The sequence below is a fragment of the Rattus norvegicus genome, chromosome 20, assembly GCF_036323735.1.
Source record: "Rattus norvegicus strain BN/NHsdMcwi chromosome 20, GRCr8, whole genome shotgun sequence".
NCBI classification, from domain to species: domain Eukaryota; kingdom Metazoa; phylum Chordata; class Mammalia; order Rodentia; family Muridae; genus Rattus; species Rattus norvegicus.
The window spans coordinates 47,502,782-47,521,654 of NC_086038.1; the positions used below are offsets into that span (position 1 = coordinate 47,502,782).

General features: G+C 48.9%; 1 protein-coding gene and 1 pseudogene across 11 annotated transcripts in view; one reads left to right on the forward strand and one right to left on the reverse strand.

Moving 5' to 3' along the window:
- Nucleotides 1–18,873, reverse strand: part of Afg1l (AFG1 like ATPase) — a 169,726-nt gene that overhangs the window by 122,200 nt on the left and 28,653 nt on the right. For 9 of the 11 annotated variants that reach the window (XR_005497332.2, XR_010060756.1, XR_005497334.2 and 6 more), the window contains 1 exon segment: nucleotides 7,569–7,620. The exons of 1 other annotated variant lie outside the window; for it this stretch is intronic. Coding sequence is in view for 5 of the 10 variants with exons in the window: in NM_001037656.1 (NP_001032745.1) it covers nucleotides 7,569–7,620 (52 nt within the window). In the remaining 5 variants the exon portion in view is untranslated. 11 annotated transcript variants of the gene reach the window in all.
- Nucleotides 7,980–12,215, forward strand: LOC134483941 (large ribosomal subunit protein uL29-like; annotated as a pseudogene).

Below are 18,873 nucleotides of genomic sequence, written 5' to 3' on the forward strand. Positions count from 1 at the left end.
GACGAATGGAAGGAGTCTGACACTGAATTCTACCAAACTCAAAATGTTGCTCTGTTCTCTAAGAATCATAAAGGAAACCAGCTGTTTTCTCAAGAGGGGGCATTGCCAGGGGATCAATGTTAACAATCTAAAGCTTTAAGTGCTTATAGTCAAGTCCTAATGTAAGAAGTCCAAAACAGGCTGAGCCACGGGCTTGCTGTCCCAGACGGCATCCTGGGCCTCCGCCTGGGTCAGGAACCCGCGCAGGAGGGAACTAATCAGAACCTGGGGCTGCCGAGGCCTACATGTCACAGCCAACACTGGCGCCACCCGCCACACCCGTTTGACCCTCTACTACCTCGGTCAGATTCTGAACATTAAAAAGTAGGGTGTCGGGGCTGGGGATTTAGCTCAGTGGTAGAGCGCTTACCTAGGAAGCACAAGGCCCTGGGTTCGGTCCCCAGCTCAGAAAAAAAAAAGAACCAAAAAAAAAAAAAAAAAAAAAGCAGGGTGTCTGCGTGGTGCATTTGAGGAACTCGGGGACGTTGGACAGCCTAAGCTCTTTAGACGAAAACAGCTTATAAAAGACTTCGAAAGAGACACTGGATGTCCTGGCAGAGTTCTTTGAAGACCTTGCAGATAAAAGCCCTACACCCTGAAAGGACTATGATGTCTCTTTTGGGGATGATGTGCTCGCCATTAAGCTGAATGGAGCTCTAGGGGCCTACGTGATCAGCAAGCAGACCCCAAACAAGCAAATCTGGTTATCTTCTCCTTCCAGTGGCCCCAAGCGCTATGACTGGACTGGGAAGAACTATGTGTATTCCCATGACAGCCGGTCTCTGCATGAGCTGCTGGCTAGGGAGCTGACAGAAGCTTTAAACACCAGGCTGGACTTGTCTTCATTGGCCTATTCTGGAACAGGCACTTGACTGCTGGCCAGATTCAAAGACATTAAAAATTATCAGGCAAATAAAAGAAGAAAGGAGGAGGAGGAGGAGGGAGGGGGAGGTGGAGGGATGAGGAGGAGGAGGAGGGAGGGGGAGGGGGAGGGATGAGGAGGAGGAGGAGGGAGGGGGGAGGGGGAGGGGAGGAAGAGGAGGAGGGAGGGGGAGGGGGAGGGATGAGGAGGAGGAGGAGGGAGGGAGGGGAGGGGAGGAGGAGGAGAGAGGAGGAGGAGAGGGAGGAGGGAGGAGGAGAGGGAGGAGGAGGGAGGAGGAGGAAGAGGAGGAGGAGGAGGGAGGAGGGAGAGGAGGAGGGAGGAGGGAGAGGAGGAGGAGGGAGGAGGGAGAGGAGGAGGGAGGAGGAGAGGGAGGAGGGAGGAGGGAGGAGGAGAGGGAGGAGGGAGGAGGAGGAGGTGGAGGAGGTGGAGGAGGGAGGAGGGAGAGGAAGAGGAGGGAGGAGGAGGAGAGGGAGGAGGAGGTGGAGGGAGGAGGGAGGAGGAGGAGGTGGAGGGAGGAGGGAGGAGGAGGAGGTGGAGGAGGGAGGAGGAGGAGAGGGAGGAGGGAGGAGGAGGAGAGGAGGGAGGAGGGAGGAGAGGAGGGAGGAGGAGGAGGAGGTAGGGGGAGGTGGAGGGATGAGGAGGAGAGGAGGGAGGAGGAGGAGGAGGTAGGGGGAGGTGGAGGGATGAGGAGGAGGAGGGAGGGGGGAGGGGGAGGGGAGGAGGAGGAGGAGGGAGGGGGATGTGGAGGGATGAGGAGGAGGAGGAGGGAGGGAGGGGGAGGGGAGGAGGAGGAGAGAGGAGGAGGAGGAGAGGGAGGAGGGAGGAGGAGAGGGAGGAGGAGGGAGGAGGAGGAAGAGGAGGAGGAGGGAGGAGGGAGAGGAGGAGGAGGGAGGAGGGAGAGGAGGAGGAAGGAGGAGGAGAGGAAGGAGGAGGAGGAGAGGGAGGAGGGAGGAGGAGAGGGAGGAGGGAGGAGGAGGGAAGAGGAGGAGGTGGAGGGAGGAGGAGGAGGTGGAGGAGGTGGAGGAGGGAGGAGGGAGAGGAGGAGGAGGGAGGAGGAGGAGAAGGAGGAGGAGGAGGTGGAGGGAGGAGGGAGGAGGAGGTGGAGGGAGGAGGGAGGAGGAGGAGGTGGAGGAGGGAGGAGGAGGAGAGGGAGGAGGGAGGAGGGAGGAGAGGAGGGAGGAGGGAGAAGAGGAGGGAGGAGGAGGAGAAGGGAGGAGGGAGGAGGAGGGAGGAGGAGGGAGGAGGAGGAGGAGGGAGGAGGAGGAGGAGGATAAAAAGAACCGGAGACATCCCTAGTGGTTCCTTCTCTCCCCTGCAAATGAGGCTGTAGGTGGTGTCTTCTACGCCCCTCCAGCCCCGGCCTCAGCCAGCTTCTGGAGTTGAGTGTGATGTAGAACACACCAGGCTGATGGGACAAGTGCCTCCTAGGCTGCTCCGGGTAAGGATGGTAGGACACGTGCTTCCGCTCTCTTCTCATATCCCAGACAGATCATTAACCCTGCCCGCATCACTGCAGTGAGAACTGAAGTTCCCAAAGAAAGGAAAGAAGAAAGAAGGGAGGGAGGGAGAAAGGGAGGGAAGGAGGGAGGGATAGCTGCACCTGTGTAAAGATTCTACAAGACTAAATGACTAAACTTACAAACCAGAGCTAAGTTAACTCAGCTAATTTTTTTAAAGATTTATTTATTTATTGTATATGAGTACGGTGTCACTGTCTTCAGACACACCAGAAGAGGGCATCAGATCATTACAGATGGCTGTGAGCCACCATGTGGTTTCTGGGATTTGAACTCAGGACCTCTGGAAGAGCAATCTTAACCACTGAGCCATCTCTCCAGACCTAACTCAGCTATTTTTAGTCCCTTTGAAAGCTACCCATTGTGCACACCTATACCTGACCTAACATCTTTGTGACTATCAAAACTTTAAAACTTCTCAGCCGACCACTAGCAAAGTCACCAGGTCTCAAACTTACCACAGTTGTCTTGCCTGGCTGCAGCCCAAACACCTGAGGCCTGCCAGTGTGTTTATTTAACAACTTCCTTTGTTCTGCAACTGCAAGAATCTTGTGTAAGCACTTGCACGTGGAGTGCAGTGTTTGGGAAACCTGACTCTGTGTTTTTAGGCCCTGGCCACTCATTTGGATCCAGAAAACAATGGCCTCTTCCTCTTTGAGCTGGGAGCTGGGTTTTTGCCTTGACAGTAGTCTTCTGGTCAAAGGCTTGTAACAGAACCAGCTACATGCCAAGAATGGGGCCACAATGACCATTACAACCACCAGTGCCGCTACCGCCATTAGAGGTTTTCAGCCTCTGGATGTAATGGGCGAAGTATAAATACTATTGCTGAAAATAATTTTTGATGAGGCTTGGCCTGTTGCTATGACTTGTAATGCTAAATACTGGCCCCAAGGTCTGGTTGCCCCCAGAGATGAGGAAATCTTCACGCGTACAGCAAGTGATGCTGTGTAACTGTGGTGGTTTGAATGTGCTTGGCCCAGAGAATGGCATGATTTAGAGGTGTGGTCTTGTTGGAGTCAGTGTAGCCTTGTTGGAGGAAATCTGTCAGTGTGGGTGTGGGCTTTAAGAACCTCATCCTAGGGGTTGGGGATTTAGCTCAGTGGTAGAGCGCTTGCCTAGGAAGCTCAAGGCCCTGGGTTCGGTACCCAGCTCCGAAAAAAAGAACCAAAAAAAAAAAAAAACAAAAAACCTCATCCTAGGGAGAGATGGCTCAGGGGTTAAGAGCACGGACTGCTCTTCCAGAGGCCCTGAGTTCAATTCCCAGCAACCACATGGTGGTTCACAACCGTCTGTAATGGGACCCAATGACCTCTTCTGGTATGTGTGAAGACAGCTACAGTGGACTCATATAAATAAAATTAAATCTTAAAAAAAAAAAAAAAGAAGAAGAACCACCTTATCCTAGCTCCCTGGAAGCCAGTCTTTTGCTAGCAGCCTTCAGATGAAGATGTAGAACTCAGCTCCTCCTGCACCATGCCTGCCTGGATGCTGCCACGCTCCCACCTTGATGATAATGAACTGAACCTCTGAACCTGTAAATCAGCTCCAATTAAATGTTGTCCTTATAAGAGTTGTCTTGGTCATGGTGTCTGCTCACAGAAGTAAAACCCTCACTAAGACAGTAACCTTGCTCCTAAATTTAAAGCTATTGGTTGTATAAAGATACCTACGGCCTATCGTTTGGATGAAAAAAGGTAAGTAATATTTTGATCCCTAGGCTTAGGGTCTGAGGAGGACCATGAAGGGTAAAAGAAGAAGATAGAGAGAGGAGAAAACACCATTGGGTAGGTGAGTCATGAAAACATGGCCATGAGGGCTCAACTAGACTTAAGAGCGGTCCAGATGGAACATGGTCCTTAATAACTCGGGGTTATTAATAGGAAGTAGACACTAATAGCCTAGAGGGTAGATATCTGCCCAGCCCTAGCACTTAAAGGCTTATCAGAAATAGAGAGGTTTTGTGTCTTTTGTCTGAGAACTGAATGATCAAAGGCAGTGTAGAAACCCCTGACTGAGAATAAGATATGCTACAATGTTAATCCACCAACTTTAAATACCAATCCTGTGGAGGTTCCCTGGATGTAGGGTCCACCCCAGCCCCTCGTTTCCACCCGTCTGTGAATAGAGTACATTACAGCGGGCACCACGGCACACAGGACAGTGGCGGAATGCATGGCAGCGAGTGGGGTTAGGAAGCAGATACCTCCTTCCCAGTAAACCTCCTTAGATTTGGCAGCTGAATCTTAAGTCTAGAACGGGAGGGTGAAGAGTAAGAGTTTAGACTAGGGTGGCGTTCTAAGACTATTTTTCCAGCCAGAGTCCCCCAAAATGAGAACTTGGTACTTTTTATTACTACCCCTTTTCTGAGTATTGTAAACTGGCTCTAACCAACAAAAGTTATCTCACTTCCTAGTTCAAGGTTGGTTTCTCTTCCCCTCTTTATTATAAAGGTATTTTAAACAACAGTTACGTGTTCCAGCCTGCATCAAACATCCCCAATTATACTTATATTCGCTCTGTCTCTATCTCTGTCTCTGTTCCTCTGTCTGTCTGTCTCTCTCTCTCTCTCTCTCTCTCTCTCTCTCTCTCTCTCTCTCTCTCTTTCCCCCAGCCTCTCCCTCCCTTCTTCACTCTTTGTTCTCTTAGTTTTGTTTGAGGCAAGGCCTTACAACATAGCCCAGGCTAGCCTCAAGTTCATGCTCCTCCTGCCTCAGCCTCCTGAGTGCTAGGATTACAAGTCTGCGACTCCTTCGTGGCTAGTTCTTTCAAGAACTCCGATGCATTATTCTAAATTAAGGGATTATTCCAATCTCTTCATTTAGACAATTCCAGCAAACTTCACCAGTCTCGTTTGTCAAGCCCTTCTGCATATGTCTTTACTAACCATCTCTATTTATAGTTCAGTGGTTAAGGTAACAGGAACAACAGAGAGCGTATCTTTTGCAATGACTGAACATGAAAGGGAACGGTCAGGAACCGTGATATTCTCCTAAAGAACAAGAGTTGGCCAGAGTGAGGGCCCTGAGCAGTGCCCCAGGCACAGAACACTGACAAGCACCTGCATCTGGATCAGGAGGAGACCACCCATCTGGATCAGGAGGAGACCACCCATCTGGATGAGAGGAGACCACCCATCTGGATGAGAGGAGACCACCCATCTGGATGAGGAGGAGACCACCCATCTGGATGGGAGGAGACCACCCATCTGGATGAGAGGAGACCACCCATCTGGATGAGAGGAGACCACCCATCTGGATGAGAGGAGACCACCCATCTGGATGAGAGGAGACCACCCATCTGGATGAGGAGGAGACCACCCATCTGGATGAGGAGGAGACCACCCATCTGGATGAGGAGGAGACCACCCATCTGGATGAGAGGAGACCACCCATCTGGATGAGGAGGAGACCACCCATCTGGATGAGAGGAGACCACCCATCTGGATGAGGAGGAGACCACCCATCTGGATGAGGAGGAGACCACCCATCTGGATGAGGAGGAGACCACCCATCTGGATGAGAGGAGACCACCCATCTGGATGAGGAGGAGACCACCCATCTGGATGAGAGGAGACCACCCATCTGGATGAGGAGGAGACCACCTATCTGGATGAGGAGGAGACCACCCATCTGGATGAGAGGAGACCACCCATCTGGATGAGGAGGAGACCACCCATCTGGATGAGAGGAGACCACCCATCTGGATGAGAGGAGACCACCAATCTGGATCAGGAGGAGACCACCCATCTGGATGAGGAGACCACCCATCTGGATGAGAGGAGACCACCCATCTGGATGAGAGGAGACCACCCATCTGGATGAGGAGACCACCCATCTGGATGAGAGGAGACCACCCATCTGGATCAGGAGGAGACCACCCATCTGGATGAGAGGAGACCACCCATCTGGATGAGGAGGAGACCACCCATCTGGATGAGAGGAGACCACCCATCTGGATGAGGAGGAGACCACCCATCTGGATGAGAGGAGACCACCCATCTGGATGAGGAGGAGACCACCCATCTGGATGAGGAGGAGACCACCCATCTGGATGAGAGGAGACCACCCATCTGGATGAGAGGAGACCACCCATCTGGATGAGGAGGAGACCACCCATCTGGATGAGGAGACCACCCATCTGGATGAGGAGGAGACCACCCATCTGGATGAGGAGGAGACCACCCATCTGGATGAGGAGGAGACCACCCATCTGGATGAGGAGACCACCCATCTGGATGAGAGGAGACCACCCATCTGGATGAGGAGGAGACCACCCATCTGGATGAGGAGGAGACCACCCATCTGGATGAGAGGAGACCACCCATCTGGATGAGGAGGAGACCACCCATCTGGATGAGGAGGAGACCACCCATCTGGATGAGGAGACCACCCATCTGGATGAGGAGGAGACCACCCATCTGGATGAGGAGGAGACCACCCATCTGGATGAGAGGAGACCACCCATCTGGATGAGAGGAGACCACCCATCTGGATGAGAGGAGACCACCCATCTGGATGAGGAGGAGACCACCCATCTGGATGAGAGGAGACCACCCATCTGGAAACTCACAAAGACCAGCAGAGTTGCTGGGAAAAGGCAAGTCTGCCCAAGGCACAGAACTAGGAGAATGAGGAACTGCTGCCACTGAGGCCCTTACGGTGTCTAATAACTAATATAAAGGAAACTGCAGGGTGATGCTGAGGCAGGAGGATCACTTGAGTTCATAAGACCCTGCTTCAGGGGTTCTGGAGGGATAATAGTAATAACCAGGTCACTACTCTAAGGCTTAGATCATGAATAGAAATGTGTGTAGAAATTAAAAAGTAGACAAGAATTAGCTCCTTTCTAGAAAGAAACTGTCTATCACCGACAGAGGGCTTCTGTCCCAGGGGTCGCCCCAGCGTACACAGTCTTGTGTAACACAGCTTCCGCCCTAAGCTGCAGCCCCAGCCTGTGAGCATCATCAGTGGTGGAAGCTTTTGGCTGTCCCTCCCTCTCACATCAGACTCCTCATTCTGTTCTCCTCGGCTTTGGGACGGAGAGGTGTGGACACAGAAGGTTTTACCCCTGAGGAAAAGCTGTAGAGCCTCCTTGACTGGCCCACCCAAGACTTATTCAACACTTACCAACGTCTCCATAAACATACAGGCCCTTTGGAGGTTTGTTCCTTGAAAAGAGCTGCAAATTAAGAACAAATTACAAATTTTCTACCATGCAAATAATTACATATAATCATATATACATAATGTTCCCAACTGTGCTATATATAGGACTTCGAGGGGGCAATTATATACAATAAGTAGGAAAAAAAAAAACTTGGTGTGAAAGTCTTCAAAGCCAAAATATTATGCAGCCTTTAAAAGGGAGGTATTTTTGATAGACCCCCCCAACACAGTTAAATCTTGAGGATTTATTTATTTAGTAAAATAAGCTAGTCACAGAAAGATAAAATACTTCTGACCCGTGTTACCTGTTCAGGGGATATAGCGTCCCATTTGTGTAACATGAGGACGTGGGAAGGAGTAATACAGAGAACTATGTCGACATTTGTCACCCCTGAGCTGTGTAACGAGAAGTGCTTATGATGGCTATCATGGTGACAGACATCCCAGCACACAGGAGGCTGAGGCAGGAGGATGGCTGGACTATACAACCAAACCTGTGATTTAACGGGCAAAACCTCAAAGCACAACTCAGAATCCAATCCCTAACACTCTTGTTTCTGTTGTATAGCCCACCAGCTCATTCAACTCTACCAAATTCATCTCCTGATGTGGGCCACACCCTGGCACAGGCCATGCAAGCGGGTCTCTCCACTCTGATTCCAACTATGCCCAGCTTCCCTATGTCCCTTGCAAGTCACTACTCTTAAGACACAGCTAAAAACAGATTCCGGAAAAGAAAGTGGTTTGCTTTCTTTTCGTGTGAAACATTGTGTCACTAGGTTTTCAACTTGCCAACAACAAAAAGGATTACACCCTTAAACAATTTTAGAACAATGTCCTATTTGAAACCTAGCATAATACCTAAAAAAGAAAATCTCTAAATATATTTTTGCAATGTTAGAAATCCCCCTCCTCTGTTTTTGTTTGTTTGTTTGTTTTGTTTTTCCAGATAGGGTTTTTCTGTTAAGCCCTGGCTGTCCTGGAACTTGCTCAGTAAAGCAGGCTGGCCTCAAACTCTCAGAAATCTGCCTGCCTCTGCCTCCTTGAGTACTGGGATTAAAGGTGTGTACCCCACTGTCCAGCTAGATATCTTTTGAAAGCGATTCTGTGTTGATAACTGGGGTGTCAAGGCCGAGGTGACTGCTGCCTATCTAGCCAGCCATTTTATGCTGTTACTGCTGTTACAAGGAAACCTTATGTGCTGTTACTAGGGAACTTTCTCCTGCCCTAGTTGATTGCATCTTGCTGTGTTCTATGCTCTGGTGCTCTTGGAAACCAATCACAATAGAGGTCAGTTAGAACTGCTTTGTATAGGTGGCCACAATAAACTTGGACCCAGGATCCAAACCATCCACCCAGCAGCACTTCCTGCACCTGTGTAAGAGCTTTTAGGGTATAAGCTGCCCCTGGGATGGACCCCAACATGAGAGAGACACCTGCACTAATATAAGAAACCGTAACACTTCTATTGTGAGTAGGGATCGAGTAAAGTTTTAAGTTCCCAAGATGTCCCTGGGAACTGACATCCCACTCGGCAGAAAGAGACAAGTGCGTGGGTAACCGACATCCTGGTTGTCGAGTGAAGACATGAATGTTGGGCAAGGCAAGTCCCCGCCACAGTTAAAGACCCCAACCAATGGGAGCAGGATGAATGTACAACAAAGACGTGTTCCTAAGGAAATCCCTACCCCTCAATCCTGATTGGTGACGTAACGGCACAGATGTTTGTGGGTTTCACAAGCTCTGTAGGATCCTGGCTCATGGTCACAGTCAGGTTTGCGGCCCTGATGAATCCATCCTAGGGTGAATGCTCAGTAAACTATCCTGTCTGACTGAGATTGGAGTTTGTGTGGTTTGTGGGGCGACTTCTGGATCCCAATGTAGGGGTGTTGTAATTCATAATTCTTCAAAATACATTCTGTAAAAATAATTCTTATTGTTACTCCTGTTGTTTGGGGGTTTGTTTGGTTGGTTTTTAAAAACAGCATACCCTTGTATCTGCATGGCCTTAGTTGGCCTGGAACTTGCTATGGTGGCCAGACTGGCCTTGAACTCACAGGTCCCCAGTTCTGGGATCAAAGGTGTAAGCCACCACATCTGGAATAGTTTTTCTTTCCCTGGTATTTGTTAAAGCCTGCTCCCCCAGCACAGCTGCGGCCATTTTGTTCCATGCCTGCAGTCATTTCATGTTGTTACTGACACAGAAAAATAGCTTGACTCGGAGCAGGGTCAAGCTGACCACATACCCTGTTATGGTCAGAGGTTTGTTAATCCTAAGAAATTCCACAACCGTAAGCTCCACTTAGGACCAATCAGAATAAAGGTCAGTTAGAACTGCTCTGTCTGGCTAGCCAAAATAGCTTGAGTCAGAGCCGACCATTGGGAAGCACTTCCTGCACCTGCAAATGAGCTCATTGTGGGTTTTACCTTTATAAACTGGCCCTGGGAAACATTTGGGGTCGCAGTCAACTCCCGAGTCTAGGCTATGCCCCTGATCAATCAGTCAGTCTTGGGGTATGCATTCAATAAACCAGCTCTGTTCGACTGGGATCGACGTCTGAGTGGTTTGTGCAGCAATTCTCAGACCTCGTCAGCATTGTTCCCATGGAACTATCAATAAACATTAAATAAACAAAATGCAGTTAGAAAAACAACAAAGCTGGAAGGAGGGCTTCACTGGGGCTCAGCGTCTCCAGCAAGCGTAGCACTGAGGATGGGGTGAACATCTCCATGACAGAATGCTTCCCAGAATGGCGGGGACTCCGTGCTCAGTACTTCAGGAAGAGGCACTTATGGGTCTGTCTTCTTCTGTTCTTTCCTATTCAATAACCCAGTATGTGCTGGAAAGAGCACCTGTCAGGATTTTGTATGCTACGCATACAGTTTATGTTACATTGCTTTATATATTTAAAAATATACTTTATTAATTTTTTTGAAAATTCATATTTACTTCCCATTTTCCTCTTCTTAAATTAAATTGAATTTGGGCTTGGTTTGGTGAATTTTTAGGGGGGAAGGATGTCTCGGATTTTGACAGAGGGTCTTACTTACTATGCAGCCCTGATGATGGCCCGAACTCTCTATGTAGACCAAGCTGCCCATAAAATCACAAGGATCTGCCTGTGTCTGCGTCTGAGTGCTGAGAATCAGGGCCTGTAGCATGATGCCACGTCCTACATTGGACCTTATATGTTTTTAAATGGTAAGGAGATGCTGTTAGGTATCCATGGCAATCTAGCACTCGGAGGCTCAAGAAAGTTGAGGGCTAGCACTCGGAGTTCAGGGCTAGTCTGAGCTACTTGTCTCAAAAAAACAACAAAACAAAACAAAACAAAACCTAAAGATGAGATAAAGCTATTTGGTAGACCTTTGCCCACTTACATGGCCCAAGACCATCACCCGGCACCACCACAAAAAAAAAAAAAAAAAAAAAAAAAAAAAAAAAAAGGCTGATAGACAAAATAGAGAGGTTCTGACTACTTAATTTAAAGTCTGTATACCAGATGGCACATGCCTTTAATCACAGAAAGTAAGAAGGTAGAAGGAGACTGATCTCTGTGAGTTTGAGGCCAGCCTGGTCTACAAAGCTAGTTCTGGGACAGCCAGGGCTGCTATACAGAGAAGCCCTGTCTCGAAAACCAAAATTAATTAAAGTAGAAATAAAACCCGGATACTGTCTACCAATGCAGGTTACACACGGTCTATCTAAATGACACTCGCATTTTTATTGCAGTTACGTGTTTCTATGTTTGCACACAGAGGGCATATGTGCATTTCACAGCGTTTCTGTTGAGGACCGAGGACAGCTTTTTTTTTTTTTTTTCCGGAGCTGGGGACCGAACCCAGGGCCTTGCGCTTGCTAGGCAAGCGCTCTACCACTGAGCCAAATCCCCAACCCCAGAGGGCAGCTTTTGAGAGTCAGTTCTCCCTATCCACCCCGTGAGTCGTAGAGATCAAACTCGGGTTGTCAGGCTTGGCTGCTAGCAAATATACCCACTGCGCTCTCCCACGGGCCGTAAATGATGTCATATACAACAGTCCGCCCTCATCTCAGGAAGCATGGCCCTCCTGGACCTCTAAACTTTGACTATCCTGAGCCCCATACATGCCACACTTCCCTATATAGACCTATCGATATCAGCCGTAACAGCCAACGATAAAAACATTATGAAAACACACTATAATGAAACTATTTAAACCTTGCATGATGAGGCGGCCTCAGCCGTGAACAACACAGCAGTGGCCAAGACTAAGTGGACCTGCGCGGCAAGGAGGAGGAGGAGCTGTTGACACAACTGGACTCTCTGAGGGTGGGACTGTTCCAGCTTCGCGTCGCCAAAGTGACAGGCGGCGCCGCGTCCAAGCTCTCCAAGGTACGAGTCGTACGCAAATCCATCGCCCGTGTCCTCACTGTCATTAATCAGACTCAAACGGGAAACCTCAGGAAATTCTACAAGGGAAAGAAATACAAGCCCCTGGACCTGCGGCCCAAGAAGACGAGAGCCACGCGCCGCCGGCTTCACCAAGCACGAAGAGAAGCCGGAGACCAAGAAGCAGCAGCGGAAAGAGCGACTGTACCCACTGCGCAAGTGCGCAGCCAAGGCCTGAGACAATGACAGTAAACCGCAAGACTGACGGGGGGGGGGGGGGGGGGGGGAGCTTGCATGGTGGAGTAGGGGCGCTAAAGATACGTTCAGGGGTTAAGAGCACTTGCGGCTCTGGCAGAAGACTGGGTTTGATTCCCAGGGCGCTCAAGGCATCACGACCAACTATTTATTCTATTTCCAGGGAGATCCACATATCTGGCCTCTCTCCTGGCCTCCTCACATATCTAGCACTATGTCATACATACATACATACATACATACATACATACATACATACATACATATATACATACATGCATACAGAGAGAGAGAGAGAGAGAGAGAGAGAACACTTATGCACAGAAAATAAAAATAATCCCCTCTTACTTCTCTCTTGCTTTCTCTTGCTCTTCGCTTCTCTGCTCTCTTCCCCTCTGTTGTCCCTGTCCCTTCTCTCCCCACCCCCTTACCCCGACACGCTCATGGCCTCCTTTGTTCCTCCCTTCTTCTACTCTTCTTCTCTCATTAAACCTCTCCACGTGGAAAAAAATTAACCCCAAATGTCTAAGCAATACAGTTGGTTAGTAAGCTCAAGCAATTTTAGGTCTGGATGTAGCCTGGGACCGCAGCCTGGGACAACAGCCTCGCATGCACAAGTGCCAGGGTTCAATTCCTGCCAGCACAGCTGAATGCTAGACCAACAAACAATGCTAAATCTACTAGTTAGGGTTGGGGACTTAGCTTGGTGGTAGAGCGCTTGCCTAGCAAGCACAAGGCCATGGGTTCGGTCCCCAGCTCCGAAAAAAAAAAAAAATCTGCTAGTTAGTCTACTCGCTCTTGAATGGTTCTCTGGAACCTTCTCTGTCTCCTTGAAGCTAACCTACACCCCTGTCACTTTCAGATAATGGCTCCTGCTTCTCCATAGAGAGAAACCAGAAGGTGTCTTCCCTTGTGAAACTGCAGCCCCGGTGGGTGGGTTTCAGGGTGTGAGTTTAATGAATGATCCCAGTGCGACTGAGATCAGTGTTTGAGTGGTTTCTGAGGCATTTCCTGGACCTCAAAGCTGTAAATTGTTTTTGGTAGGATGGCTGTTTTCACAATATGAATTCTATCATTCCATAAACACGGGTTATCTTTCCATTGTTCTAGTGTTTCCTCAATCTCCTTCTTGAGAGATTTTAAGCAAAGTCTCACAGTAGTCTTGCCTGGAATTCACTATGTAGATGAGGCTGGCCTCTAACTCAGATAGCCTCCTCTCCCTCTGCACACTGAGTTGAATCAGCCGGCGAGAGATCAGAAAGAACTGGAAAGGGTGAGCTTATTCAGCAGTAAGTCTCAGAGGCTGAAAACATTCTGGATTAGATTGTAGGGAGGCTGGAAGCTTCCAGGACTATGTCTAGGTTAGGAGAAGAAGACAGTAAGGCTCCAAGACACAATTACTTCAGGCGGATAAACGTTACAGTTATAGTTCTTAGCCAGTATGGAAGACGCCTGGAATCCCAGGGTCGTCCTCCAACTGGGAACCTTCATTCAGATCAAGACGCTGCCCCACCCCAATTACTCAATGATTTGCTGATCATTCTGAGGCTTATGCTCATGTCCTGGTGTCCTATCGATTAGTGGGAGATGGAGGAGGGGTGGGGGAGGGGGAGGGGCATGGGAGGGGACAAGCCAGAATCAGAGTTTCACATAGGAGCAGGAGACCGGGGAGGATTTGCTGGAAAGCTGCTTCTTGTTGCTTGTCTCCCAGTGGCACATAAAAGTACTTGTTGCTACCCCTAAGTTCCCAGCACTAGGGAGGGGGAGGAAGAAGGATCAAAATCTGAAGCTGGCTTAGGTTACCTGGCAAAACCTTGTCTTAGAAAAGTTAAAATCATTTATGTCTGTCTATTCTGTTATCAGAGATGGAGAGGTGTTTTGTTTCCGCAGTGTAGACAGGGTCTCTTTTTGCTTCCCAGGCTGGTCTCCAGTTCTTGGCCCCTAATCAGGGGGCTTCCTGAGTAGCTAGAACTGTAAGTGAACCCCATCATGTTCAACTAGTTCCCCCTTCCCTCCCTCCCTCCCGCTCTCCTTCCCTCCCTCTCTCTCCTCCTTCCTCCCTTCCTCTCCTTTCCTCTCCCCCCTTCCATTGGATGCTTAAATCCCACCATTTATCAAATTAACCTAAAATACAAATCATGAGAATCGGTGGGTAGAGTGGCATGTTCAGGGCTGTGTCTACACAAGAGGAGCGAGCGCTGTGCGGGTGTGAACTCCTGGGCTTACCGTGTCCTGTCAGTTTGCTGCCGCAGCTTTTTGCGATGGCAACATTAAGCCAACGGGACTGGGTTTGAACAAGGGGGACACACACGACGGAAGGTGTCTGGGGTAGGTGACACATCTCTGTTCTGCCACAGCTCCATCGCTGGCTCTGGCTGCTGCTCTGTAAGCCGTTTCTTGGGTTGTAGAATCCGAAAGCCCCTTCATGTAGATACTTAAATGTGTGCTTAATTATACAAGCACACCGGGCAAATCGGTGTACTTTAGGTTAGGAGGGCTCTTTTGAAAATCAGCTAAAGCCATTTAAAGAAAACATTTTCATTTAAGGAGAGTTTATGGATGCTAACGTATAGTTCTGCTGTGTTTTTTGTTTTTTTGTTTTTTTTCATTTTTAAAGATCTTTAGAAACCTGAAGGGTGTACTTTTATCAAAAGTGGCCCACGTGGAGAACGCTACCATGCCAGTCTTTAAGAGATGTAATTATGTTTGGCGTTCCAGCTGGAATCATTGTCTCCAACTCCGCCATTTGGGGAGATAATAACGCAGTGGGGAAACAGGGAGAAACAGGAAAAGTGATATTCCTGCATTTTAAACAAATCGAAAACAATACTTTTTATCTTAACAGCACTACCCTTATTATCTAGTTGTCCTGATGGAGACTGTGCTGGAGTGGGAAGGCGGACAATCCAGAAAGGCAGAGGGTGTGCCTTTTAATTTAGAATGCTGATGAGAACCACCGAGGATTGTGATGGGTAGGGCTGGAAAAAACCCGAAACCTTTATTTTTGAGACAGTGTCTTGCTGTGTAGCCCAGGCTTGCCTTGCCTTGGGATTCTCCTGCCTCTGTCCTCTGAGTGCTGGGATGACATGGGTGTATACATGCCCAGCACCTTGGGTTGTTTTTAATGTTAAAGTTTTTAGTGACATAGAGAACAAAAGGTAAGATCTAAATAAATATTTGGAATGGTTGCTTTGAGTTTACAGCACTTAAAGCAAAGGAGTAGTTTGGAAAGCAAATATCTAGAACGTCAAAATCCAGGTTGGATATGCGGTCCCAGGATGGTCCCTAGGGACTGGAGAGATGGCTCAGCGGTTACGAGCACTGACTGCTCTTCCAGAGGTCCTGAGTTCAGTTCCCAGCAACCACATGGTGGCTCACAACCATCTGTAATGGGATCCGATGCCTTCTTCTGGTGTGTCTGAAGACAGCCACAGTATACTCACATACATGAAATAAATAATTTCTTAAAAAAAAATAAGACGGGGGTTGGGGATTTAGCTCAGTGGTAGAGCACTTGCCTAGCAAGCGCAAGGCCCTGGGTTCGGTCCCCAGCTCTGAAAAAAAAAGAAAAAAGAAAAAAGAAAAAAAAAAAAAGTCCCTAAAGTGGGGTGTGGTATTGAGTCTTTAATCCCAGCAGAGACGGTAGATACTTTATAACCAGGTTTTGTGTCAAAGAAACAAAGTTGCATGCGTTAGGAATCATCTTGATACAGTGTGGCAAACGGGATGAATGAGAAGAAACTCTGGAAAAGACACCACGCCCCTTTGCTCCTCTCACAAGGCAAGCCAGGGACAGCAGGGTCATTGTGGTTCAAAAGGCAAAAGCAAGAGGACGGCTCCATTGTGGTCCCTGTCAGTGTATAGGACCACTTAACAAACTGCAGCAGCAGGAACCAGGAGCAGCAGGGAGAGCAGAAGCCTTCTCTTTCTCAGAGTGCCTCCTGCCCCTCTTGGGGCTCTGGCATTTTTTTCCCTCTCCAGAGTCCCCAGAATTAAACTATCTGCAGCTGGCAAAAAATTATGCCCTTCCTACAGCAGGAGCCAATTCTGGTTAATGGCTGTGGACAAACGAAAACAGCCCCATATCCCACACCTGGGAATAAAACAAAAACATATTCTCATAACATCACTGGATTTTTTTAAGATTTATTTATTTTATGTATGGGAGTGCACTGTCTCTGTCTTCAGACACACCAGAAGAGGGCGCCAGATCCCATTACAGATGGTTGTGAGCCACCATGTGGGTGCTGGGAATTGAACTCAGGACCTCTGGAAGAGCAGTCGGTGCTCTTAAGTACTGAGCCATCTCTACAGCCCACATCACTGGATTTTTAAAGAAACCAAAACTCTCACTGTAGGTCTCCATCACCACTGGAGTCATGCAGTGCCTCAAAGTTGTGCCACTGGCATCGCCCTGGGGAGCCAGCACATGGTCAGGGCCCTGTGTCCTGAAGCACATGCTCAACTACTGACCTCTGCTCGAGCTATGGAAGGCGGAAGCACGCAGATGGCCTGGGATTTCCTTTCCGTTTGTTGTTTATATGCCTGTTTATTTATACGATCGTTTGTTGAGAAAGGGTTTCATATAACCCAGGCTGTTCTTGAACCCCCTATGTACTCTAGAAAGAATATCCTGCTTCCACCTCCTAAATGCTAAGATTACCAAATGGCTCAGCAGGTACAGCTCGCCACCGAGCCTGATAGCCTGAGGTTACTCCCTAGGACCCACGCAGCACAAGGAAAGACCAGGTTGATCTCCACTGGAGCATCCCCGCTCACCCACATATAGACAATAAACAGATGTAATCTAAGAAGAAGAGGAGGAAGAGGAGAAAAGAAGCCAGCCATGGCAGTGCACACCTTTACTCCCAGCACTTAGAAGGCAGGGGCGGGTGGATCTTTGTCAGTTCAAGGCCAGCCTGGTCTACAGAGTGTTTCAAGGAATCAGAGAAACCCTGACTCAAGAAAGAGGGAGAGGGGAGAGGGACAATGAGGAAGGGACAGGAAGAGAGGGGGGGGAGAGAGGGGGAGGGGAGGAAAGGGAGGGGAAGGGGAAGGGGAAGAGGGAGGGGAGGGGAGGGGGAAGGGGGAGAGGGAAGGGAGAGGGAGAGGAGAGGGAGGGGAGAGGGAGGGGAGAGGGAGGGAGAGAGGAAGAGGAAGGGGGAGAAGGAGAGGGAGGGGAGAGAGAGGGAAGAGGGAAGATGAGTCATTGAAATCTGAGAAGTTGCCTCAGTGAATAAGGGCCTCTGTCACCAAACTTGACAAACTTCATTCTCTGGGCTGCACGCGGTAGGAGAGAACTCAGTCTTGAAAGTTATTCTCTGACTTCCACATGGGCAGCTTGGTACATATGCATGTGCTTGTTCATACATGTACACACAAAAGGAAATGTAGGTAAATAATTAATTTTAAAAAAGAAACTCTTTGAAGGAAAATACCTAATTCTTGAAGAACTAATAGTGATGAAGGGTTCTAACATCTCGGAAAGCCCTTAGAGATATGAACTTCATACAAAGGCATCAGCAACGGGAAACAGGAGAGCTGGTAAGGAGCTCGGGAGGGATGGCTTTAAAGGGGAGGGGGAAATAAATGTTTACATCCTGCGAACGTCGCTGGCTGTCATGCCGGCTCCTGTATGATGGACTCTGTACACTCTAAGCCTGAAAAGGGGTTGGGAGATTCTCAGTAAGGAATGCACAAGAACCTAAGTTCGGATCCCTGGCACCTGTGTAAAAGTCTGGGCGTGGGATGCAGGCAGGTGCCTGGGACCCTAGGGCTGGGGAGAGAGGGCGTGAGCTCCTAGGGGCTCGCCTGCCAGCCGGTCTAGCCAGGCAGTGAGTTCCAGATTCAGTGAGAGACCTTATTTCAAAACACAGGATGGAAGGCGGGTGAGTTGAGCCAGTGAATGAATAAAAGCTCTTGCCGCCCAACCTAATGGTCTGAGTTTGAGCCCTGTAACCCACATGGTAGAAGGAAAACGAATGCCTACCTACAAGTTCTTCTCTGACCTCACATATACCCCCAAAAGTGAAAATAAAATATAACAAAAAATGTTAAGATACATAGCATTAGTCATCTGAAAACAACAAACTTTGAACTTTAGCTTTCACACACACACACACACACACACACACACACACATGGGTGTGAGTACCCTCACACATGTGCACACATACAAGCACACACCAAGAGAGGAGAAAGATTGAGAGTGCGTTAGATTCACTGATGAGGGGGAGGTCAGAATTCGTCACAGCACGCAGCTTTACAGCGGTCGGTGCACGCATCTCATGTGGACAAGTAACGGTCGCCACCATCCTCAGGTAGAATGCACCACACAGAACTCTAGGTATCTCCACACAGCTGCCTGCACATTGTCACCTCGGACATCTTGCTACAACATCACTAGGTGAGACTTCCTCGGCCAAGACCATGGCATAGAAACCCCATGGCGTGTGTGCTCCATTGTTGAACAAAGCAGTGTTAGGTGAAATGTGACTGTGGCTGGGTACCCCAGTCTCACTTCCTTACAAACAGGCTACGAAGTCTCCTCCCAAAAGAGGAAAAATCCTGGAGCCTACACAGCCCTGATTAATGGAGAGCGAGAATGGAAGGCTGTTTAATTCTCTCCCTCCCTGACTCCA